The sequence below is a fragment of the Semicossyphus pulcher genome, unplaced genomic scaffold, assembly GCF_022749685.1.
Source record: "Semicossyphus pulcher isolate SPU_LCO1_2020_fin unplaced genomic scaffold, fSemPul1.0.p SCAF_19, whole genome shotgun sequence".
Lineage (NCBI taxonomy): Eukaryota > Metazoa > Chordata > Actinopteri > Labriformes > Labridae > Semicossyphus > Semicossyphus pulcher.
The window spans coordinates 4,001,499-4,027,872 of record NW_027211692.1 but is presented as its reverse complement, the minus strand read 5'-3'; the positions used below and the strand labels follow the sequence as shown (position 1 = coordinate 4,027,872).

Sequence of the window (26,374 nt, the reverse complement as noted above, 5' to 3'; positions counted from 1 at the left end):
AGATGTCCCCTCGATGTCACTCATTGTACCCGGCTCTTCTGTCCTGCTGTTATTTTTAACCTGCGGGGGGTTTTCTGTGCTCCTGTTGGGCCAGGAGGAGGAGAAGGATGGACGGAGGGAGACGGAAAAAGAGTGATGAAGGAGAGAGAGGGGGCGAGCGAGGGAGAGAAACAGGGAGAGAGAGAGGCGACTAAGCCCGTGGATCAGGAGGAGGCAGATTAAACTAAAGTCCCTGCTTAAGACTTCAAAGTTCAAACGGCTGCAGCCTCAACAGTTGTTCCTCGCTGTCCTCCACTCAGCGTGTGTGTGTGTGTGTGTGTGTTTATAGCTATGGACATGCGTGTGTGCTGTATTGTGTGTGCTTCTGTTTTTCTTTGCATGTGAGGGATTTTCTGCATCTTTTGTATGAATCAGATTTTTAATTCTTGTGTGTCCGCATGTTTACGTCTTTGTCTGTGTGTGTGTGTACGTGTGCGTGTGCGTGTGATGCCCCACAATGACAACCCTGACACTGACGGCCTTGTGACCTGGATGGAACGTGACAAAAGTTTGGACGAGAAGATGACTCATCATTACCGACATGACGGCTCTGACATAGTGAGAGACAGAAGAAGAAAGGAGGGAGAGGATGGACAGATAGACAGACGAGTGGAGGAGAGATGAGTGATGAAGAAAAGAGAGAGGAAGAAGGGACGACAGGCAGAGAGAGATTAACCTACAAGAAACTGCCGTGCATTATTTCTCCGCAAAAAGGGGTGACGGGGTGACGCTATGCATATCATTATGTGTAACCTATGGCAACCACTTTAGCAATGCATGAGCCAGCTGTAACCATCATCGTCATTTTTGAGAACTCACTACTGACTGCTAACGTTAACATTACTGCTACTAATTACTACATTTCAAGCTCACTAAGTTTCAACAAGTTGCCGCTAAACGATGGCAGAGAAATTTTGCAGAAAAAACACATCAGACACAATTTATTACTTCAAGCATTTTATACGTCTGAAAACACGACTGGAGAACTCTGAATTAATAATTATCAGTTTGGAAGAAGTTACAGTCATGAGATTATATTTGACCTTAAAATAAAGAACATTTGTTGACATGTTGAGACACATCAGCAGCTACAACTTGTAAAAATACAACAGATAAATTCAAACTGATGCTCATTAACGTGCAGGAGAACTACGTCTACTTAACAAATATCGTCCGCATCATGAGAAATATCTGGTAGTGTATTTCTTTATATAAACTCATGCTAATTAAATATAACAAATACTTTTTGTAAGTCTTTAAAACACGAGCAAAACTCTGAGATAAAAAGAAGAATAATCTGATTTAATCGCATCACGCTGTTTTTCATGTTTTCAGCTGCTCGGAAGGTGAATCAGTTTCACCTTCATGTTGTTTAACAATCAAACCGAACCGTTCATCATGCCGAGTTCATCTTCTATTAATTATTCATTAAATGGATTTGTGTTCATCTCTTACCGTCTCCACCAGCCGAAACGTTTCCACAAATCTTTTCTCTCAACGCTCAAAAAGTTTGAATCCATTTTTCTGTTTCATAAAATCAGAACGCGGACAGAAAGCAGAGACGCAGCGAGCTGAAGCTGGGTGTTAATACGACTGCACATCAAGGTTAAAGTGTGTGTGTGTGTGTGTGTGTGTGTGTGTGTGTGTGTGTGTGTGTGTGTGTTGTCAGGGTTGTTAGCACTTATGTGAAATTATTCATTTTTTACTCTTGATGCTTTGGTGACCTTCACGCCTGCTTTCAATGCAACACACACACACACACACACACACACACACACACACACACACACACAACACACAGTAACAGAGGTTGATGAAGCCATAAGAGTTTATTAATTAGTTAAGAGTTTATCAATAAATCAGACAATATTTGTCGGTCTATTAAATGTCAGTTTTATTCATCTTTCTCTGGATGAGGATTTTAAATGTGAATATTTGAGTTGGATTTAATTTGCTGCACAGCTCCGACTAGGTGAAGGTTAATTCAGCCTCCTGCAGAGTAATTTAGATCCCCTCCCACTCAGGACATCCCAGATGCACGTCGTCGGGTCGCGCTGAGTCGAGTTTGTGGGCCGACACGATGAAGCCGTTAAAAAGCTGCAGACACTGAAACAATCGTTATTTAATTTTTAATCGCTCACGCCGGTTTAATGTTGTTTCAGAGGATGCTGCAGGAGAAATCAATGATTGGCTTTTGTCTTCTTTGATGTAAAACAGTCAAATTTAAGGATTCTTGGCTCAAAGTTGAAACTGTTGGATGAATTTGGCGTTCGAACACCCCCGACAGCCAAACCCGGAGCTGGTTCCAAACGGCCCCTGCATCATATCAGCCGCTGTGCTGCTGACATTGATTTGGACTTATCTGCTAAGCCGGCATCCCTGCTGAAGTCAACACTTCCCATCCGTGCTCCTCCGCAGTGTTTGCCTGAGTGTATTCATGAACAGGAGATTGGCTTTGACCTTTGACCTCGGCCCAGCAGCTGCAGCAACAGGACGTTCTAGTCAGCAGCTGGATTGATGCCAAGTCCTCCCTCTGCTCGCCTTTGTGGAAAAGTTTCTCCCAACAGATAAAAAGTTCTTCAAGGAGAAAAATAAAACAAAGAGGGAGACACCAGAGACGAGAGCGTGTAGGAAAACTGAAAGTTAAAAGCTTTAAAGCGGAGCAGCTGAGGGGGGGAAACATGAAAGAGTCGTCACTGTCGGAGCGAGCGCCTGCACGCTGCCAACTGTCACATAATCTGCTGCGGAAAGGTGCTGGGAGCAGAGGATTGTGGGTAGGCAGGAGGCTGCCTGGCTGAGTCGGGCCTCAGAGCGAGCCGAACCAACGGCGTCAGCTGAATAAAAGCGGGATGAAGATGATTTCACATTAAAACGCCCTTCAGTGGGGAGCTGATTGTGTGCGTGGGAGTGGGAGTGCGTTCGACCTTGGAGGAAGAGGTTCGGTTTGTTGAACGCAGTGAAAAGAAAGGTCTTAATGTGCAGGAAGATTTCAGCTGTAAACATTAAGATCAGGACAAACAAAAAGTCTGGATATTTAGAAGCTCAATATAGAATATAAATTTAAATCTGCAAAAATTAGACGAAAGGAGAGACAAGCGACAATATGGACACAGAGAAACGAGGAAAAATGTGAGCAGAGTGGGCGGAGGAGGAGTGGAGGCGAACGGAGAAGCTCATTAGCAGAGAATCAGTCGGATATAAAGATGGGAGATGTGATCATTAGGGCCGGGGGGATCAGACTTCGCTGTACGCCACTGTTTATCCTCCCACTTTACTCCAAGACTTCGCGTCTGTGTGTGTGAATTTTTAATGTTCAGGGGATGAAAGGGATTGTGGGTAAAATTTAGAGCCAAAAAGCTTGTCACTTACGTCTTTCATCCCTTGTCTCCATTTTTACCCCCCGCCCACCGCCGCCCACTCGTCTTCTCGACACGGAAAACAAGCATCCTGAAAAATGCTGCCAGTCGAATAAAAAAAAATGTGCTGGAACATTTTCAGGAGCAAAATTAGACTTCTGAATGAAATTTAAAGCAGCGACGGTCGCCAAGGAGAGATGTTTGTGTTGGCAAACAGACTGTAAATGCTTTAAATGGATGTCCTGTTGTTGTAATCACTCAATGGGGATCAGCGGGAGGCTCGTATCCAACCTGCACCCAGAAGCAGCATCAGTATATATCCGTCCATTTAAAGACACAGGATGCGACATGTAGATTATATTTACTGTGTAAATAAATACTACAAAATAAAAGCTTTAAAGCTGCAACACGTGATCAACATTCATCCAACATACAGTTATGGTTACTACAGGATGATCAGGGTGTTAAAAAGATTATATACACGAGAAAGTCTGATATTCTGATCATTACTTTATTTCATTTGTTATGATGAGATCTGAAATATAAGCAGATTTCTAATGAAGTTTGGGGCCGAGCTACAAGCGATTAGTTTTATAGTTTAAGTGCACGACCCTGTGAGCAAAGGAACAAATATGCACATGTGCACATATACATGTTTTATAGATCATAATTATGTCGACTCTGCACACACGTCTGACTCTGACTCCAGTTGGCCGCAGATCAACATTTTCCCATGAAAACCTTCATTAAAATCTGTGTGCGTATTTTGTTGCACATGTGGAACAATATAACAAACATTTGCACTCATTAGAATAATGAATAGTGACGACTGTGCCGAGGTGTGAGTGCTTCTGTTTTTATGATATCACAGAGTGATGATGTGACAACATGAGGTTTTCACTTCATATTAAAACATTTCATTCGATCTCAAGACCTACTTAAAGAGCCCCTCCAGTGACAGAGTTTAACCTTGTAGGCATCTCCATGTAGTGTTCTTCATGTGCTACAAGACACATCAGGGACAACATGAGCAGTCATCTCCATGGCTGGGCCTGTCTGCTTTTAACCTGCAGTGTACCAAGGACAGGCTGAACAACACGTGTTCAGATTGGCAGGTTTGTGACGTCACAAACCTAAGGTGCCAATCCCGTTAATGGACCTGTGTAACCTATGGCAACCACTTCGCAGTGCACGAGCCAGCTGTAACTGTCATCGTCAAACTCACTACTGACTAAAGTAACGTTACTACTACTAATGACTACATTTCAAGCGAGCTAAGGTTCAACAAGTTGCCACTAAACGATGGCAGAGACGTGTTTTGTATTTGCGACAGAGGAGGCGGTTAAAAATATACATAGTGGGCGGGGCCTATGCAGATTCAGGGATTTTAATGAAGGAGATGTCTTAAAACATGACTGGAGCTGCTCTTTAATAATACTCTGAATTAGGTGACGTGACTAACCAGTCTCTCCTGAGAGCTGCACAGAGCGTCTCACCCCGGCCGTGTTCACACGTTGTTAGCACTCTGCTCCCTCATTAATCTGCAGGGCAGCGGGTTGTAGCGACGCTCTGATAGCAGCAGGACGTAAACAGACGTGTTGAAGGAGCCTGGCTGTGTGCACGCCTCACAGTAACAACACTCATCAATACAAACGGACTCCAAACTTCCAGAGAGAAAAGCTGAATGAACAAAGGAGAAGCGGCGCACCTGTTAATCCCACAGAGAGCCTCACAAACAAACACTCACAGAGGACGATAACGCTCTAATATTTAACTCAGAGCTGCGAGAGCGGAGTATCTGAGGCCGTCTGCAGGTTTGAAGTCGCTCGTGTTATCGGCTCCCTCCTGCACGCCTCTTACTAATTTTCTATTTCTATGTAAATTCATCCTCCGCCTCTGAAAGCCGCGGTGCAGAGAGCGAGCCGAGGAATGTGGCAACAAACCGCTGCATCGAGGATCACACCGTGTAAATGTTGTTCAGCTGGAAACCGCAGCAAACACAGGGAGGGAGGGAGGAGAGGGGGAGGGAGGGGAGGTAATTAGAATGTCCTTCGCATTTTCCTGTTGTAGCTTAAATTGATCCCTCTTTGGATTTATTTCCCTTCCTTTCCTCTTTCTTTATTTCTCTCTACATGGACAAACAGACATGTTCTCTCTGTTTGTTCAGTCGATCACTCTCCCCTCCCTCCCTCCCTCCCTCCCTCTCTGTCCCTTTCATTTCATCGTCCTCTTTGCTTCATCAAGGCCATGTCTTTTCATCTCTTCAGCTATTCCTCCTCTTTCTCCAGCCCACACTCTCTCTTCCTTTCAGCTCTTAATATGAATATTGGACGTTCAGTTGGAAGGCGGATAGCGGTGGTAGTTTTATCAAGAGTTTCTCTGCAGAGGGATCAATGCTGAGAGGAGAAAGTGCGGCTCTCGTACAGACATTTATTTTCTCGTTGCTGATGTGCAGCAGAAGTCGATGGCATCTCCTGCAGGTGTCCTTGTTTGTGAAAAGTGACAAAAACATTTTGAATATCTTTGGTTGCAGATTTAGTTGCAACAAGCTGCAGATGTGTTGTAGCCTCATGCAGCTCAGTGCTGCAGCAGGGTGTGACGCATCACTCCCCACCTTTAACAGAGTCAGTGAACACATCGTACATCAGGGTGCTTCAGACCTCCAGGCATCAAATCTGTGTTTCTGTGGTCCCACAAAACTGGAAAATATAAATGTTCAAATGTGTCTGTTAAAGAGAAACCTGTAGCTATATTATTGGACTAATCTGGAGTCTTTATATTGTTTGTTAAGCTAACTCTGCCTTCATGATGCAGTTTGACTGTTTACTGTGAGAAATAATAATCGTGGTGCTGAATCCAACTTTCACCAATCACACCACGTTATGTTGAACGCATCATTTAAACATAAACAACATCATAGATACATCATAAACGATTAACTGATTTATTGTTTCATAATTTTATATTGATTTCCGGCATAAAGGGGAGTGGTTGTGGGGCGGGCAGTGAAATTCTGAAACTCTAAAAAGAACGGCTCTCACCTACGACTCGGTTCCCGTCGTTCGCACCAAAGTGCCATTCAAAAGAATCGGATCACAACACTACACGGCAGGATTCGACTCTGAAGTAGAAACCCAGATACAGACGCGTCTTTAGTTGCACCTCGGTTGCACGCTTGGGTGGAAATGCTGCATGAGAATCCGATCAGGTTAATGGTCTCCCACGGACGAGCAGCGTGCTGGGGATCAATTCTCCAATAAGTGCAGATAATCAACCAAAGCCCGTTTCTGATCAACTCTGCTGAACACAGTGTTTTATATCATCAATAGCAATGATACATCCTGTACACATGCAGATATGTGAAGTATAATATACTGCACTGTGGTTGGACATGGAGAGAGTGTGTGTGTGTGTGTGTGTGTGTGTGTGTGTGTGTGCGCGTGTGTGCATGTGTGTGTGCCATCGCCTCACTCCCTTTCACTACCCTTTGAATGCTGGAGCTGTGTTTCCATGGCAACGCTGACCCCTGGGAGTCAATGTTATTTTTTTCACACAAGTAGCCTCTTTAGAAATCCTCTCTCTCTCTCTCTCTCTCTCTCTCTCTCTCTCTCGTCCATCCTTCCCTCCCACTCTGTTTACCTCTCTACCTCTCCGTCACCTGTTCTCTCACCGACTTGCACTTCATCTCTTTCTCCTCTTTCTTCTCCTTTATGAACCAGAAGAAGAAGAAAACACGGTTTATTAGTTGTGTGTTCAGGTGCTGGAGGTGCTGTCGTTGTGTGATCCATTATGCTGTATGTGTATCTCAGATCTTTCTCCTTCAGGACGTCATTACGCTGCTGAAACACACACACACACACACACACACACACACACACACACACACTTACACACGCGCACACATCAGGAACTCAGTATTCAAACATGGTTCGGTCTCTCGCTCTGCGTCTTTTCTTTGCCTCTTTTTGTCTCCCGTCTTTCTCGAGGATGCCTCTGAAAGCAGCTCCTGACTGAGTCCTTTCACACTGACCTTGCCTTTAAAGTCGACTCTGAGCTGAGAGATGTGGGCACCGATTTACTCTGTTTAGCATGACAAAAGACGATTTTTCATCACAGATCTGCATCGAAAAACTCTCCTTCCGTTTCTCAGAGCGCTGCATATTTTGAGTTCAAGAGGGGTTGTTGTCATGCATGATTAGTCGTAGCATCACAGGTGTGTCTCTTTTGACGCTATCAAATCTGTAACACTCGTGTGTCTTTGTCGGAAGGCTCGCTTTACTTTTGTCTTTCTCTGCTCCTTCGTCTGCTCCTTCCATCCATGATTTTACTCCAGAACATGTTCTGATTGATGAAGGAACACACGTCTAAACGTGTACCTCTCTATGATGCTGCTGGATTATATTTTGTACACTGAGATGTTCAGAGCAATAATCAATGATGTTTGTTCCCCCCCCCCCCCTTCTCTGCCCCTCCCATCAGGCCAAGCTGATCGTCCCTAACAGCACGGCGGGGCTGATCATCGGTAAAGGTGGAGCTACAGTCAAGGCGGTGATGGAGCAGTCTGGAGCGTGGGTCCAGCTATCTCAGAAGCCTGAGGGCATCAACCTGCAGGAACGTGTCGTCACCATCAGCGGAGAGCCCGAGCAGAACCGCAAAGCTGTGGAGATCATCGTCCAGAAGATCCAGGAGGATCCGCAGAGCTCCTCCTGCCTCAACATCTCCTACTCCAACATCACCGGGCCCGTCGCCAACTCCAACCCCACCGGCTCCCCATACGCCAACTCCACCGAGGTCATGCCGGCCGCGGCAGCCGCTGCAGCAGCCACAGCTTCCTCTCTGCTCGGCCAGGCCAGCCTGGCGGGAGTCGGAGCATTCCCGACCACCATGTCCAGCCTCTCAGGCAACGATCTGCTGGCCATCACCTCCGCCCTCAACACTCTGGCCAGCTACGGCTACAACACCAACTCCCTGGGCCTGGGTCTGAACCCTGCTGCAGCCTCAGGGGTGTTAGCCGCTGTAGCAGCTAATGCTAACCCAGCAGCAGCGGCCGCAGCTAATTTGTTAGCATCCTATGCTAGCGATGCATCCACCAGCGCAGCTCACCCAGCAGCCGGTCTCGGAGGCTTCTCCCTGGGGTCCCTCGCTGCCGCTACAGGGGCGACCAACGGCTACCTAAGCGCCGCATCGCCACTGGTGGCATCATCTCTACTGGCCACGGAGAAGCTAGCAGAAGGAGCGAAGGAAGTGGTCGAGATCGCCGTGCCCGAAAACCTGGTGGGAGCCATCTTGGGGAAAGGAGGGAAGACGCTAGTGGAGTACCAGGAGCTGACCGGCGCCCGGATCCAGATCTCCAAGAAAGGCGAGTTCATCCCCGGAACCCGGAACAGGAAGGTGACCATCACAGGCTCCCAGGCCGCCACGCAGGCCGCACAGTACCTGATCAGCCAGCGAATCACCTACGAGCAGGGGGTACGCGCCACCAACCCACAGAAGGTGGGCTAAACCTGACAGCCAATGAGAAACGAGGAGGAAAAGAGGAAAAAAAGAGTGGGGGCTTGGGGGAGGAGTATAAAAAAGTGAGAGTGAGAATGGAAAAAGGAGAGGAGAGCAAGAATGTCAGAAGGAATCGTCCGCGCCGTTTTCTTCTGCGTGTTTTCAGTATTCTCTATTAAAAAAAGTTTTTTGACGCGGAGCAAAAATGTGCTGAGAAGACGAGGAGGGAGAGGAGCGAGTTATCACGCTGAAAAACCAAGAAAAAAATGTGTAACATGTAAATAAGGTTTTATTACTTACCGTCTTGACCTTTGGGGATTTTTTATTGTTTTGTTTATTGTTTTGTTTTGTTTAGTAAATTAAGCTGTCTGTTTGTTCGTTTGTGTATTGTGTGGACAAAGCTGAATGCCATGTAGACAGGCCGACTGCCTGAGAGGCTACAGGAAGTGGGGGGCGGGAGGGAGGGGCACGGGTGCAGAGGGGAGGAGGGTTTACATTTACAGGGTACAACCCTCCGCCCCCCCCAACCCAAAATCCTTTATGGAAGCCACCTCTATCCCTCCCTCCCCCTGCAGCCCACACCCACCACCCTCCTGTAGGGTTTTGTTTTCTTCTAGTTTTGATTTGCCCCTCAGCCCCTCGCCCCGCCTCCTCCCAAAGCCCCTCTCACTACTTGCCCCCACCCCCGTTTATAAGGGTTTTATAATGAGCAAGACTGCAAACGTCAGCCCGGTGAGTGTGTGAGAGAAGAAACGTCCTCAACTCCCCCCACACCTTATCCTCCCTCCCCCAGCTATGATTTCACCTCCCCCCTCGTCCCCTCTTTCTGGCAGGAAGGGTGAGGTGAAATCGGGGAGGGGGTGCGGGGGAGAGAATCAGCTGGGCGTTTCTTCATTTGCACACCCCCCACCTCCCCCTTTATACCCTGTGATGTGTCCCACAAGCAGTGCAGCGCCGCAGGGGTGTTACGACACGTAGCGCCCCCCCCATACGCAGCTCTAGTGTTTGAGATAGAAAGCCCCGGCGCACGCTGATGACCTCACGTAGTGCGAAACCTAGAAACGACGAGAGTGATACTGTGCAAGCTGCGGCAAACACACAGGATCTGTGGCATATTTTGCAGTCTGCTGTGATAATTCTGTTAATGATACTGTCCTGATTATTACGATAGGAATCATCACCATCGTCATTATTTATTGATGAGTTCACCCATAAAAAGCTCAGTTATTCTTTTTTATCTGTGAATTCAGGTTGACATGAATGTAAATGAGACTATTTTTGATTTGTTTTTAATTTAAGTGGATTGAAGATGAATAGTAATGTCACATAGTGTAATATATGTCTTATTTAAGTCCAGTAAGAAAGCCGCCCCAGGCATTAAGATCATTAGAGTGAAGGATCACCTTATATATATCCAGTCAAAGAGCAGAACAGGGAACGCACACACACGCTCACACACGCACACACACGTACACACTGAAACAAAAACACTATGATGCCATATCTGGTGCTAGAAAAGGGAATTCACCATATCTATGAAATCTACGAAGCAGACTGCAGTGAGACCTCTTTATGAGCATCTGTAAACCACTCACACCACAGGCTGCAGTGCAGCGTCTTAGCAGCTACATTAACCTGAAACCTCCTGTTATGCTAAGCTAACCTAGCTCATGCTGCAAAATACCCCTGCTGTTCTCCGTCTGTAGTAAAACTCCCTGTTACACTTTAGCTACAATGTCAGATTGTATCTGAAATGAATAATTGAGTTGAGCTGAGACTTGTTCTGCTTCAGCCTGTGGTCTCCAAACCTTCAGACGAACCACAGACCAGATCAAAATAGAGCACTTAAGACTCACTACGTACTACTGAGAAATGCAAACATTGAGTAAGAGGAAACACTGAAACATGACGAGGGAACATTGTTCGTCCGGGGTCCACTGCTAAATCTGCCTCGCTCGTAGATTTGCTGTTTAAAGGCAGCATGCATATCAGTAAGGGAGATTAAAGCCTCGCTGATCTTTGCCCTTATCAAGCGTCCGTCCGCCTGCCGATGAGGTAAAGGGCAGACAGGAGAGATTCTCAACATACGTCCAGGGAGCTGAGCTCGTCTCTGCCTCCGGCTAACTGCAGGCCCCCCATGTCAACAGGTCCACTGCCCGCTGTAGACCCAGGAGGCTGCTGAAGATGTTTCTTTTGTTGTTATTTTTTGTTTGTGTCGTGTTATGTTTTTTACAATCGGAGTACACTGAATTTTTGTCTTAATGCACTGTGAAGCGAGGGAGCGGCTCCCTCGGCCTGTGAGGTCAGGGACGTGTGCTGTAGACGGCATCGTGATTGGACGGCTTTTGTATGGCAGGGAAAAAAAAAACCACAAACATATATGAAATATATGTAGAATGCATCTGAAGAACTTCACCAGAAACGCACGTATCATATCTGAATACTGACGGAGGAGAAAGAGAGTAGGTCGATGAAGAGGATCAATCAATGAGGTCAAGAGTTGAGATCAATTAGATTCTACTTTCCTGTTGTCCTGGTCAAGTGTTTTGTAACGGGTGGGTGGGATGTGGGGGGAGTGTTAGGTGTCCAGAAACAGATTAAAGAGACTGGAACAAATTCTAAATTCACTTTTCTATCGCAGCTGTGTCTTTTTCATAAATTGATAATGAACTGCACATCCAATGGGCCAATCCCTGGACACCATGATGGAATGTAAAACGCCAAAAAAAGAGGAGGGGGTGCATTTGATTTGTTGACCTAAACCGCCTGGTGAGGGGAGGAGACTCCTCTGAGATCAAACTAAATTTCTGATTCTTTTCAAACCAATCCGACCCAAAAATCCTCCGAATGTGTCACTCTGTGTTGGAGCGCCAGTGAGGGTTTATCTCCACAGCTTGGTAAGGAGGCTTCTTTACTCCCATCTAACACCATCCACACTCTCCTCACCCTCCCTCCCACCCGTCCTCAGTCCTCCAGTGCACTCCCATCCTGACACCCCCCTCTCCTCCTACCACATCGCTCCATGGGTGACTATGTCTGGTGTTACGATTCAATGCATGTCTGCTGCTTGCCCTGACAAACACCACAGATCGAGTCTCTGAGACGTCTGATGCAGCAGCGTCAGAACACGACCACACCTGCAGAGGAAGTCGTAGCTGAGGCCGCGGGGCACAAACACTCTGTCGTTTATTTTGTGACACTGAATAGAAGCGTTGTTGATTTGGAACTTCTTGCTGCACAGACATAAAACATACACATATCATGAGGGAATATTTCAGCACTGATGGGGTTTGACTGGAGTTATGTTTGATATTTTGTGGCACAAACTTCATTAGATGAGAGGAAGATAGTGTGCTTTTGTTCCACTGTAGAACGGTACCGTGCTGCAACAGGTCAGGGACACATGTTTGCTTTAGGGGCAGGTAGATTACAGCTAACATCTGATCAATACAGCTGTCCATATGGGAGCATTTGCTGCTTTTATCGTCTTATGTCAGTGTTTATTTTGAATTGTTTGTGCTTGGGACTGTTGGTCGGACAAACTAAGAACGTCTTGGGAACTTAGACAAGAATGTTCCAGTAATTTCATTGGCTAAACCAACATTAAACTGACTTTAAAGTTGAACGAACTAACAGGATACGGACATAGCTCTTACCTGTAGCCTAAGTTGTGTTGTGTTGTCCTCTTTCAGGACTGACTTGCTGCTTTTAGGAGATTTTTTAACACAACAATTGCAGCCCAAAAATGTTCCAGCTCTGACTTCCTGCGATGCAGCACAGTACGTTTACAGTGGAAAAAGTGCAGTGAAATTCCCGATAGCGTTGCCGGCTGAGTTGATGGAAGTTTGACGGACTTCTTCTTCATCTCATGAGTTAAATCTTTAGAAAAGACTTCCTTTGGTTTGTCTCTTACACAGCGGCCAACCTCTTCAGTTATCTCCATGTTAGGGGTCGATATAAAATGTGACGAGTACTGGAAGCAATACACGTAGTGGCATGTCGTCTTGTCCTGTCCTTTATCCTCTGTCTGCCGTAGGAGCTTTTGGATTTACCTGTAGATGTTGAATAGGTTTACATGAGTCGAGTTTTTTAATTTGTGGAAAATGCTGCTATTTAATAATAACTGATGTACTAAAACTACAAGGTTAAAACATATCGAAATCTGTCCTTTAGCTGAAGTCTCAAGTGGCAGTGTAATACACGCTCTGTTATAAGCTGATGATAAGTTAATAATAGTGTAATTCTAACCTGAACAAGTTAAACCTGTGCCAAAATAGGTCTTTAATGTGTTGATTTCACATTAGATAAGAGGAGACATACTTTTATATTAAGAAAATGTGAAAAGTGCCAAATGAAGCATATTTATCATTTACATATGAAGGGAGACGTCCACACGTCGGTGCATAAACACCGTGTGGAAGCAGTTTGTTTAAGCCCTCTCTGTCCCCGCCACACCAGGAGGGACCGCCATGTTAGCCAAGTGTTAGCCAGTCCTCTGGGAACTACACGTCCCAGAATGCAACAGCACTATGACTCTGGGGCTAGACAAATCAATATAGCGATAGGTTAGCATAACGATGCTAAGAAAATGTGACTTGATAGCATTCTTAAATACAGCCTTTTATAGTTAGAATGAAAATGTATTTTGTGGAAATAGATGTTATCTTTTTTGCACGTCTATATTGCATGATATCAAAGTGAAGCGTGAACAAAAAAAAGGAAAAAAGCAAAGAAACAAAAAAGAAGCGACAAAAAAATTAGGCAGTGTGTGTCATTCATTTTTCGGAGACAAATCTTTGCATGCCGATAAGGGTAGAGCATTTTGATATTGTTTTACACGCGTTCAGATGTTCGTTGTTTTCGACCGCGTTGAGTCCTGCTACACAAACTGTGTCTGACATCACGGGATGAGTATTTTGTCGTTGAGTTGTCGAACCATCCTCGAAGGGATAAAACTCTCGAACAAACCTAAGACTATTTTGCTACCTGCTGAGCGAGCTTGTACTAAACATTTCTCAGTTGCTGCCGAACTTTAGAGGAAAAAATCAGGATTTAATTTCAAATGAAGACTGAGATTGTCCATGAATGTACTCACCTCTGCATAAGTTTGCATATCACTCCTCTGACCATGACGTGCAGTAGAGGCTTTCGTGTGTTTTCGTGTGTTTTTGTACTCTAACATTACTAACCCTCGACGCGCTGTGTCGAGCTCTCAGTATAACTCTGTTGTCTGTCCTTTGACCCCCCTCACGCTCACAGCTCGGGCTTGTCTTGTCATTGATATGCACCTTATTGACCTCAAATATGACATGGAGCATTTTAGGCCCCGCCCGCTTATCATGGCAGGTTTTTTTGTAAAGAGAGAGTGTGAGAGAAAGAGGAGAAAACCCCCCCTCCTTCACCTACATATACCCCCCGAAAAACACACACACGTCTGGTCTCCCTCGGGCGCCCCGCTGCAGAATTTGGGACAGATTGTGTTTTCCCTCCGTTGATATGCAATCCAAGGCTCTGATCTCGGGGAGAGAAACAACACAGAACATTGCCAGCGTGTTTTCAAAGCGGTAATGTTTTGAATCTCTCTCTCTCTCTCTCTCTCTCGCTCTCTCTTTATTTTCCCACTTCAGTTCGATTCGATGCTTTATTGGCTTCAGTGTCAAAAAAAAAAGAAAAAGTTGCCAAAGTTTGTCCTCCGCTCATTCCTTCTTATGCAACCACAGTATTTTCAGCGTGGTCATGTTTTGTATCCTGATGAAGCTCCCCCAAAAAGAAGAAGTTCCTTCTCTGCTCCTGGCGACATGTTTGCACTAAACGTCCTGCTGTTACTGTGCATGGCAGGCCGAGCTGAGGGGGGGTCAGTGTGCGAGACTACTGTAGATGTGTAGCCTTACTGTAGGTGTTTCCTCAGCGTGTATTTCGATGTGCATGCTCCTCTCTCTCCCTCTCTGAGTCTGTCTGCTTCAGGCCTCCGTGCTCCTGCTGTCTGTGCTGCGACGTAGCCGGCGAGTCATGTTTTCTTCTTCTTTCCTTTTTTTGATTGTTGTGATGTGTCGAGGAATGCAAACTTAACTCTCACCAGGTGACCTCATCGCTTCTCAGTGGGTGTGGCTCCTCGACATAGTCCCCCTCCCCTCCACCGCCACCTCCACAAACCCACTCTCACCCACACCCACCACTGACCCTCCCACCTCTATGACATATTATGGGACCCCTCTCTCCCCCCTCTCCACCTCCCCCCCCTGCCTCCCCCAACTCGGGCCCCATCGAAGCACCAGCAACTGTAGACTGCATTTGTCATATCACTGTTTTTCTGTTCCTTCTTCTCGTTCTCTGTTGGTTTTTTTCCTGGTTTTTGATTTGTACTGTATGCTCTGTCTAACCTATAGACCAGTTTTAACAAAATGCCATTTCTGTGTGTAGCCTGTTTACCCCTCCCACACACACACACACACACACACGCACACACACACACACACACACACATACACACACACACACACACACTCTTCCATGCCCTCTTTTTGCACTTTCACTGCCCACTCCTCCTCCTCGCCCAAACATACACACACTTTCCTCCTCCGCCTCCCACGAGTCTCTTCTCTCGAGTGCCAAAATAGAACAGAGAGGAAAAAACAAAAAAAAAGACAACAACAACAACAACAACAACAACAACTACCATTCCAAGCGTTTCTTTGAGTTGTTCTTGTGTGTCGGACATCCATCCTGGAAGCACCCATGAAGCCAGCATGCTCCGCCCTCATAACATGATGTCGCTCATGACGCCTCAACTTGAACAGCACCTTGCCCCCCACCACCACCACTCCTCCTCCTCCTCCTCACCACCCCCCACAGAGCTAAACCCGACAAGGATTAACCCTCTGCAGGTTGGCTACCTACCTACTGTCCTGCCTCTCAACCTACCTAAAAAAGCCCCACCGCTCATGCCAGCTGCTTTCCTAATTCTGTCATCTCTTCAGCCTGTGGGACTTCATTGATTGTGTGCCATAGTGTTGGGGGCACCTTTCACTCTCCTCACCTCCCCCTCTTTCTACCCCTCACCCTTTCTCTCTCTCTATCCCCCCCCTCCCCTCCCTCTCTCGCTCTCGCTCCATTTGATTTTTCTCGATGGGAAAGATTCAAAAACTCCATTTTCTAATGATGATTTTTTTTGTTGTCGTTTAACATCCAAACCACGCACGCCGACACACGCACCGCCCCGCGCGGTGGTGTGGGGAGTGTTTACGCACCGTCAGCTGCGCAGCCATCCTCTGTCTTCTTGAACTTTTTGAACTTTCACCCCCTCATGAACTTTTATTGACCTTCTTCCTCCTCCTCCTATACCCCCCTTCTGTGTTCATCCAACTGTTTGGACGATAACTCTCCATTCCATCCCCAAAACCTCTCTGAGACTGTGCAATGCTAGCTGATATGATTGGATTTTTTTGTTTGTTTGTTTGTTGCTCATCATTGGGGACAATTCTCTGAGATATAAGTCGAAAAAGAACAAAAAAAAAAAACATACGAAAGGAAGAAAAAAAAAAACATCCAAAAAAAGAAATGCAGACAAACAAAAAAAAAAGAAAAAACACGAAGCAACTGTTTCTCCACAATTTCATTTTTTTCTCTCTCATTGTAAATATTTTGTCAGATTTTTGCCGAGCTGTAAAGAGAGAAGTGTTGAGCAGAGAGGGGCCGGCAGCATAAAGAGGTACTAGTGGACGCGTGGACGATCATTACTCTTCATCCTCTGTATCCGATAGTTAGGTCTGCCTGTATAATCGGCTATGCTAGTTCTACTGTGTTAACCTGTGCTGTTGTTATTAGTGTTGATTTACCTACTGTATTCGCTGTTTAGCTTCCATGTTGGCTAGCAACTCTTTAGATACCTGTGCTCATCGATGAAAATACTAACCTTGAGAAGTAGTCCGAGCCATTCTCAACGTAGGCTTGTTTTTGTACATTTGTTGATGTTTCCTAGCCGTGAGTTGTAGTGGCGCTAGTATCTTTTATCATCAAGCCATAGTTATTGAAAATGCTTGGTCGTGTTAGAGACATATCATCGTGGAAAACGGCTCGACTCGGCTCCTCCAGGTTGGAAAAAAGAAACCCAGGGAGGTGGACGGAAAAGATTTCTTTTTTTAAGAAAAAAAAAAAAGCTCCTCCCGGGCTACAAACGAGGACGCTGAGCTGCTAACTTTTGTGCAATACAGTCCTAGTTTACATGACATAGAACGCTAGATTAGAACCTCTGCAGGGGGCGCTCAAACATCCGGCCGCCTGCAGAGCCAAACTCGGGGCATATCTCCACATTTCGCCTGTACATCCGAGACATTTTGAAAGTATTACCGTGAGATTAGACTCCACCATTTCATCGCATTGCTCTGAGCTCCACTCTTGATTTATGCTGCCTGCCCCATCGCCCTGAGAACACCACATGAGCTATTTATTTCTCAGACTATTATTATTATTATACTATTAATAAATAACAACGCAACGAGAAAAAGGGAACGACTGGAAAAAGGTGAATTAATATTAGTATTGTTTTGTTTTTATTTTTAGTATTTTAGTGGTTGCTTTTAACAACATTCATTAACTGACTTAAAGAGTATTGAATATTTAATGTAATTGTAGCATTGTGTTTGTAAAGAGAAAAAAAACCTAGTGAGTTGTGTTTCTTGACTTGTGGATTACCAGTGAAGTGGGCAATCTAGTGCTAATATATATGAGGTCTTTTTTTAAGGATTCTTATTTTGCGACAGCAACAGCAGTCATTATAAATGTTCATTTTAGCATCACCTGTCTTCCGTTGTCTTATTCTTCACCTTCCACCACACTCTGCATCATCACAGTAACACATCGCAAGTCTGGGGGTGGGCAGGAGTGTGTGTGTGTGTGTGTGTGTGTGTGTGTGTGTGTGTGCATGTGTGTGCGTGTGTGTGCATGTCGAGTGTGTGAAATGTGGGAGCAGATGTGTGTTCGTCATGAGTGTGAGTGTGTGTTTATAAGTGTGTGTCTATGCAAAACATGCTAAATGTGTGTACGTGTCTGTGTCTGTCATGTTTGAGTGCATGTCTGTTTGTGTGTCCGCGTGAGTGTGTGTGTGTGTGTGTGTGTGTGTGTGTGTGTGCGTGCGTTCTGGCTCTGTGAGGGTGGGGGTCAGGGTGGGTGTTCTGTCCAGTGTCCACCAAAAGCTAAAACCTGTCAGGCTTCCATACCTCCTGATGGAACCTCCTGACGTTATAGCTGCAAACCCTCATCATGTGATCTGACTCAACTCGACTGTCCATAACCCCCCTCAGTCACCTGACCAACCAAATCAACCAATCACTGTCCACCACTACCGCCTCCCCCCGCGCCATCCTTTGCTGCACACCACGTCAGCCCCATGTGATGTTCTCCATTGATAACATACTACTGTCACACTCTACTGTTACATGCTGCAGCTCTGCGGAGAGATACTCGCCAGGCGCGCTTGGTTTCCTTCTTTCATTCGTGGTGTTTTCACCTCAAGAATGAAATGAAGCGCTCCTCAAGTTGCTCTCAAAGTTTACCTCAAGGTGTTTGATTTTTAAAGGGTCAGTTCACCCAAAATAAAAGTCTTTTGTGTGTTCTTGCTTTGAGGAGTCTGTCTCCGGCTCTAAAACAATGGAGGTACATGGAATTTAGTTTGTGGTGCTCACAGTATTAAACATTTATATTTAAAGAATCGAAAGCAACCTTTCTTTCTAACCCACAGACCTCATTCAGAACTGTTTTCATTGGGACTATTTTAGTAAATAGGTCCAATGAAAACTTTTAAATACTCTTTGCACCAAAAATAAATTCCAATTTTTAGGGAGGGCGACAGAAATCTCAAAGAAAGATGTCACAAAACAGAAACTACCTGCATATTTATACCACGAGTAAAACATATATAGATTTCTGGCGGACTGGCCCTTTAATCCGCATAAGAAGCACTTGCAAAATGTATTTTTCTCCAGAGCTGCTGATTACATCCTACTGTTCATACTACTGTACGTGCTGCATACTACCTTACCAGGTCAGATTCCACCTTAACCTGTCTCCATGCCAACCACCAAGGAGCCTGTTGCATGGCAACCGGCTTCCACCACAACAAAAACCAACCTACCAACCAACCATCATCCTCAACCGCCGAGGCCCCGCCCACCTGACTATGATCGTTCCGTAGAAGAAGAGCTAGAGGAAGAGAGAGGGTAGGAAGGAGGGGTGACAGAGGGGTAGTTGTGATTCTCAGGGTGTCTTATATTAATATGAATCTACTGTTCAGTCTGTTTCGGTCTCTCTCTGGTGTCCCGTCGCCCCGAACTGAGCCCAAAGACGATCATTTATCTTTATCTTCCATGAGAAATTCCTTTGATTGACCACTGACCAATCCCGCTCGATCAGTTGATTGATAGTATTGATTGACCAATTCTCTTGAGAGACGCGACACAGCCAGTCAGGTGAATGAAGCGAGGCACTGTAACTAATGTTTACAACCCAAATGAGACCAACAACGCTGTTGAAAGAATGTCTAGGACTTAAAAAAAAAAGAAAGAGACAAATCTCTGAAGAGTACTTATTTCTAAATGATGGAACTTTTCGCTTACTTTCTATGTGACATGAGGTAATGTAATTTTTTTCAATCATTGCATGTGACTATTTTGATTTGCAATGAAACTGTTAGAATGGATGGTACATTTGTGACGTCAGTGCAACGTTGAGACGCCGATGCTAGAATCAATGTCGGTGTCTTCTAACAGTGTTTTCATGTCGCCGTGAGGAGTGCTTATGGACCAATGAATGCTAAATGTGTGACCATACAAAGCTGTAAAGGTTTTGTTTATTTGTACATGGTTATGGGTAAAATAAACCATTGAAGCAAAGTAACATCTTTAGTCTTAAGGAGTAAGCCCTCACACATTTGTCAGTGCCTAAACGGTACTTTGATAATGCAGTAGAAACATTGTTTTAAGGTAAGTCTCAACAGTAAAAGTTGATCCAACCTGGCACCTGGTAATGTGCTTCCATTCAGAGTTTATCACAGGGCTTCACTTAGTCGGGTCAACATGTTAGAGAAGGTCAAAAGATCACGACAATCAGGGTTTGATCCACCTCCACACATCACCGTCCTCCCTGCTCTGACAGGCATCACAATCAAGAAGGGGTGGGGTTCAGCTCTCTGACATATCCATCTACCCACAATCCTCCTGTGCACCAGAGTCATCCGATCAACAAACACCTGCACCCCGCATCCACCATGACTCCACAAACCAGCCAACCAATCAGCTCCTGTGACCTCTGGCCAAATCGTCTCTGCCCTCTCCATGCCATCGGCTAAGCGGCTAGTGGCTTTTTGCGCTGCTGTTGCAAAGCCCCGTGGGAAATGGAGTCACAATTTCACAGCATGGTCCGACCAACCTCTTGTCACTCTCCTTCCACACACCTTCCTCCATATGCCACTAAAGAAGTTCCTCCGGCTTCCAGCAAGAAGGTCACGGCGTGTTTTGGTGTTTTTTTAATAGAGTGCACGATGTCACACACTCCTGCAAACAGGCACCTACACGGGTCATCCAGGCAGCTCAAAGCATCCGCAATAAATATATTAGTCAACTCATGCAAAGTGCACATTTACAAGGTTGCTCCAAACTTTTGACTCAAACTGAAACCATCTTATGTTAAAGGGAGATTTTACTTATTTGTCTTTAAATGGAGGCTGAAGTGCTGCAGGAGCAGACATAATCTCAGATGTAATCAGACTGTATACTGCACGATGCAAATCTATTTTGTAGGAAGGAACATTTGTGCCACAGTGAATGACCAAATGAATCCTTTAAAAACAAGGCCACAGTTTTATATTCCTCTGGAGGAAACAGAAGTATGATTGTAGGAATATAGGCAGCGTGCGCATTGGAAACACCGTTTCCCTGCAAGAATCAGGCCTATCTATTTATCTTCCTGTAATCCCTCTCCTGCCAGACTTCACACAAACAACCTGGGAGTTCCTTTGGACCAGGATGTACCTTCACGAACAGAAAACAAATCCAGATCTCTAAATCAAATGCCAAACACTGAGTCTCACAGCAGAGAGCTCTGCGTGGACTCAAGATATCGAGATAAATGAGGGTGACTCAGACAAACTGTGAGACTTTTGAAGTCCGTTTCAAAAGTGATTTGATAGTTTTTGATTAGAAAAGAAAGATACATGAGTGACTACACGTCTTTGAAGTGGAAGAAATGATTTAAATCAGCAAAGTTATTGGCAATAAAAACGTTTAGTTGTTCAGTATAAAGAGCTGAGCGCGGCAGCTTGTGCCTCGGGTTGTCAGCCAGCTCGGATAGTCAGTATTTTTGAGGACAAGTTATTAAAAGTAGAAACGTTCATAACAAAGTAACATCACAGCAAATCTACAAAATTACACTTTTAATGATAAACCATCAAAGATGATGATGGTCATGAATGAATCCTTTAAAGTTTTTACCCTCCGGTCAGAGTTTAGATGTATATAATTGTCAGCTAGCGCGCTAACAAAATGACACTTCCTGTTTGTCTTGAGCATCAGGAGAGGATTATTTCCGTCTCCAGGGCGCCTCGCCTCCAGGAAAAGTTTCTCTGTCAAACTCGTCTCAGAGGTTTTCTGTTTTGAACAGACGTGTTGTTACGCAGGGAAAACTCCCACCTTTTCTCCAAAGTTGGCCCCTGAGACGCGCTCCATTGTTGTGATGAATATTAATGTGCCTTAGTTCAGCTTGTGTCAGAACCACAAACGCCTCTGAGGATGCGGGAGGTAAGTTGCTCAGAGTGGTTTAATAACCTTCAGTACGAGAGGATAAATGTGTTTATGGGTGAGATCATGTAGAGTGAGGAATAAATCGTGTGTTCAACACCAGGGAGGAGACGCTGCTGTTTGTCTTTTAAATGTCCCGTGCATTTGAAGGAGGCAATAACTGTGCCTCTCTGAAAGCAGGTCAGATCATCCAGGAATGAACGCTGCTGCAGAATGAAGTCGACCCTCGTATCAGTGCTGCAGCAGCATTAAAATGTTAGCTTCCATTCAGCCGTGCAGATTAATACAGGTACTTTATTATAAGTATAACTGAAGGTATCTAACAATGTATCTCCTGTTCTGAGCCATGCTATTATCTCCTGAACTTTATTTCAGGGTTTTCAGGTTATTTCAGTCACTGTTGGCCTACTTTAGTGTGAGCCACAGAGGAGCCTCTGTGACAGCCGCCATGATAAACTAGCTGTGCTCCTGCAGGCCTCGTACCAACACATAGATCACAGACTCCTCTGAATCTGGGGCGCTCGCTGTCGCTCAGACTGCTGCTGTTGTCGCTCAGCTGCTGCAATGATTAAAAAGTTCCTGAAACAGTGAGCTTATCTGCCGCCACAAACAGTCAAAGTCATTAAATAAATCATGAAATCAGACAATTTGCTCGGGAAATGTCATCCTTTAACTCCTGGTCGCTAAAGCAGCTAGCTGTTCGTCTTTGTCAGCGCTAACAAAGCACCTGCTACCGCTAACAGCTCACCTCTCCTCGCAGAGGCTGCGTATTGATTTCCCTCCCTCCTCATCCGTTCTCTTCTCTCTTTTACATGCTCCCCTGTTCATCTGAACTCTGAGAATAGATCTCAGTAAACCCCAAAGGCTCACAGGAATTCCCAGGGTGCTCCTGTGAAGTCAGAAGTAGGAATGAAGATAAATTGGTTCGGCAGTGCTTCCAGCGTACATGTTCTGTAACCATAGCGGGCGTTAATGGGCAGAGGACCACATCTGACCAGTTATCCCAGTAGAATATAAAGCTGTGGCCGTCTTTCTGAGGATTAATGTGGATATATATGGTGGCACACCTGTAAGTAGGCCAGTGCCAAACGCTGGAGAAGTCCACCTGCAGGTTTAAGCTGCGTTTCCACTTCAGGAACTTTCCACAGGGATTAGGGACTTAAAGAGAAACTCTGGGGCTTGTGCTTCCAAATGAACAGGGACTTTTGTTGCCTTGCAGACATTGCAATGAGACATGCAACATTTTTGGCACATTAGTAGACTAACTGGCTAATCTTCATGGTACAGTAATTAGCTGGAGGAACCTTTTAGTCCCTTGAAAAGAAGCTCCTAAAGTCAGGGGTAGCCTGAACGAAACCGGAGCCTGCAACAAGCCAACAGTGCACATGTGACATACCAGCGCAGAGTACGAAAGAAACACTGATGCATCATTATTCCAGGACGCAAGCAGGCGTAAAGGGGAACGTTGAACCTAGAGAGCATCAGAGCGAATTATTCATGAGGTGAGACCGTGCATACGCCGCGTCTCTCTGCCCTCACTGTCCCCGGGGAGGGAAGACCCTGTTTACAGCCGGCATGTAAGAGGGCAAGGCAGCATTAATGAGTGAAATGCCGACATCTCCTCCTAACTGTTAACGATTATTGGTAATCGTTTTAATCAGTAAAGTACAGAGTGTGTTCATGGTTCCTGCGGAGGAGAAAGAATAGGTCTCCTCCAGTGGATGCAGTCAGTCTGTAGACTCATACTGTTGGATGAATGTGGTTTTATCAGGAGGTTAGAACTCTGAGCGCGAGCACTCCAGCAAATGAGCTGAGGCTGCGTTACGGCCGATCGATACGCTAAACAGCAATCTGTCCGAGCACTGAAGGTCAATGTAAGCAACAGCAACGTCATTCTCATTTAAAGCCAATTCCTTATGAAAGCCAGCCACAGATGTCGTATCATACAGATGCATTCAGAGTGATGCTGGCTTCTCTCAGATGTGATTATTTTGTAACTGCAGGGATCCCAAACTGCTGCTTTAAGGCAGGAAAGGAAAAATAGTGTCTGATACCTCTTTTGGAGATGAAATCTTTCTGTACATGCTTCTCTGTCTTTAAGGCTGCAAAAAAAACATGCTCAATAAAACATTACAGGGAAAACATTATATATGCAGCACTTAACTTTCATTAGTTAAAACTCTGTGGTCAGTTACAGCTGAAGCAGTAACCAGCTGAGGTCACCCAGCATGAGGCCGAACATAGTGAGCATGTCTCATTCACAACATCGCACAAATATAAGCGTCAATGAAACGAACAGCGATGATGTGACCTCACAAAGATAAATCTCCATCATTGAACTGCATCACTTCAAACTCTGCATCTGTTTCTGTATCTCTCCATCAGCCCCGCTCTCTCTCTCTCTCTCTCTGCCTCACGGCCCGGTGTGACCGCGCCGCAGCTTCCGCTCAAACAGCAGCTGCTTTCAGTGGAAAAGATACACAATCGCTGTATTCTGTGCAGCTCACTGAACAACACAGTCTGACTGAGTCCACAGCGAGGAGGGTTTCTCTCCGAACAGCTCCAGCTCAGTTTGTAGGAGGAAACAAAGTGCAGATGGAACGATCTGATCTTTTATATCACCTTAAATAAGTTTCTGTCAGGCAGCGTGTGCCTCAGGTTGTAAAGCTGATCTCTGCCCTGCAGCTCTTTAGATGAGATCATCCTTTACTGATCCCCAGGGGGGAAATTCTTTACATTAAACATCCAAAGTACCATAAATAAGACAAATGAAGTCAAATATTTCAGAGGCCGTTATAATAAAAGCATCTTTAAACTTTTGGAGTGCGATGAAGCAGATTTGGGATCTGAAACACGACTTCTTGTAATAAACAGCAGAGAGCAGCTTTTTTAAAGAAATATATTTTACATGACATTAAAATATTTATTCAGAGTTTAAGAAGATGTTTAAATTTGAAATATATATGTAGAATTTGTAACATAGCTAAAGATAAAATAAAGCTTTTAATTGAAATGAATATTTTTGGCAAATAAAAAACGATTTGTACGACGAGCGAAAGACGAGAGTTTTAGTATTTTAAAAGAAAAACATCAAAGATTTGAACAAAAAGCTGAAAATCATCGATCCAAAAATGAAATTAAAAAGTGAATCTTTAGTCTGCAGTGTGTGAGATGACAGCAGGAGCAACACACGGGTGTTAAACACACACTCACACACACACATCACATTAGTTTGTATGTTCAGTGACATGTTAGACTCTTTGGATGCTAACGTTACTCGATGTTAAACCCTCATCACATCTTTCACCCAGAATCCCTCTGACTCTCTGAACGCCCGAGCTGAAGACTGAACACTGATTGTATTTTCTGTTTGTTTGTTCTGCTGTGAAAACGTTTCTAACTCACACATTTATTAATCTAGATGTTCCCAGAAGAAGACGTTTATTGAATGTTTATTATGTGTAAAAAATAATATATCGTCCACACGTTCGATTAACTGCATTGCAAAGCTGTGATTTTAAAAAGCACTGTAGCGTGTACAGTGATTTCTTTATCAATTTTATGGTATAAAATATGTTCTGCAATCTTGCAGCTTTTTGTTTCCTCTCTTTGTTTGTCCTCTGGAGCCGATGCTTTAATAAATGCATTTTCTACGGTACAAAGGGAAGCCTACGCAGTGCTTGATGTGTCTCTCTGGTGCTGCCGTGGGTGGCGGCAAAACCAGAACGCAAATAAGTTCTGCTCCCTTCTTCTTCTCTGGTGTCTTTTTTATTCACAAACAACATAAAACACAGTTTATCTACACGTTCTCTCCGACTCTTTTTTCAGCTCTTTTCTGCTTTGTTCTCAAATGTCTTCCTCGAGTCTTCTTGTGATGTTTGCAGGGAAGAAAATGGAGCCGATCACGCTGAAGGTAAGACGCACGTGTGCACGAAGCTGCAGATTGAAGATGCTTCATTATAACAGAGGATCACATGTCAAATGTGAAAGGGACACTTGTACTGATAAGTCTACAGAGAATTAACATCCTAGTGTGAACGTCCTCTTTAGCATCTTTCAGCTCATTGTTTTTGAACCTCTAGCTGCGCTCCTTCACGTCACGTCAGCGCTGCAGAAGTTTTCATTGAAAATCCACTGAAGGCTTTTTTCCCTGCAGCAAACAGACAAAGTGAAAGTTAGGTTAGCGAAAAACTAGTTAAAAAAACGAGCATCCAACAGTTACTGTCAGAAAACTGAAGAGAGAGAGTGAACAAAAGTAAATGACTGCTCAGTTCATTATATTCCTTTCAAAAGATGATCCTGATGTGCTTACAAAATATCCACAAGATGCCAGAACATGAAATGAATGCATCTTTACTGCCATGAAGGATTTTACACATCCAATAAATCAGCTGAGTGAACTTCTGAAGTTACATTTTGTCAGAACCTGATCAAACATTTCGCTGTTTCAGGGTCGGAGAAAGCCTGCAAGTATTGCAATGTCTAGAGCAGCGTCCATCACGACAATTTATGAGAGAAAAAATGAAAAGAGCAAAATCATGTTCGTTACAGAAACATGTAGTCTCATTAAAATATCTGGTAATCTCTGAGGAACAGAGTCTGTAAAACACCTCGACATGTGATCGTGCTTTCTAATGTTCCATCGACATAAATACTCTATTTCTCTGCTTCTTGGACGACGTTTTTCACAGCCTTTCA

At 44.8% G+C, this 26,374-nt stretch overlaps 1 protein-coding gene across 2 annotated transcripts in view; it reads left to right on the top strand.

Moving 5' to 3' along the window:
* Nucleotides 1-19,778, top strand: part of nova2 (NOVA alternative splicing regulator 2) — an 88,762-nt gene extending 68,984 nt beyond the window's left edge. For both annotated transcript variants that reach the window (XM_069668361.1, XM_069668360.1), the window contains one exon: nucleotides 7,875-19,778. In XM_069668361.1, coding sequence (XP_069524462.1) covers nucleotides 7,875-8,897 — 1,023 coding nt within the window. In that variant the 3' untranslated portion in view covers nucleotides 8,898-19,778. The remainder of the gene's footprint in view (nucleotides 1-7,874) is intronic.
* Nucleotides 19,779-26,374: the final 6,596 nt, after the last annotated feature.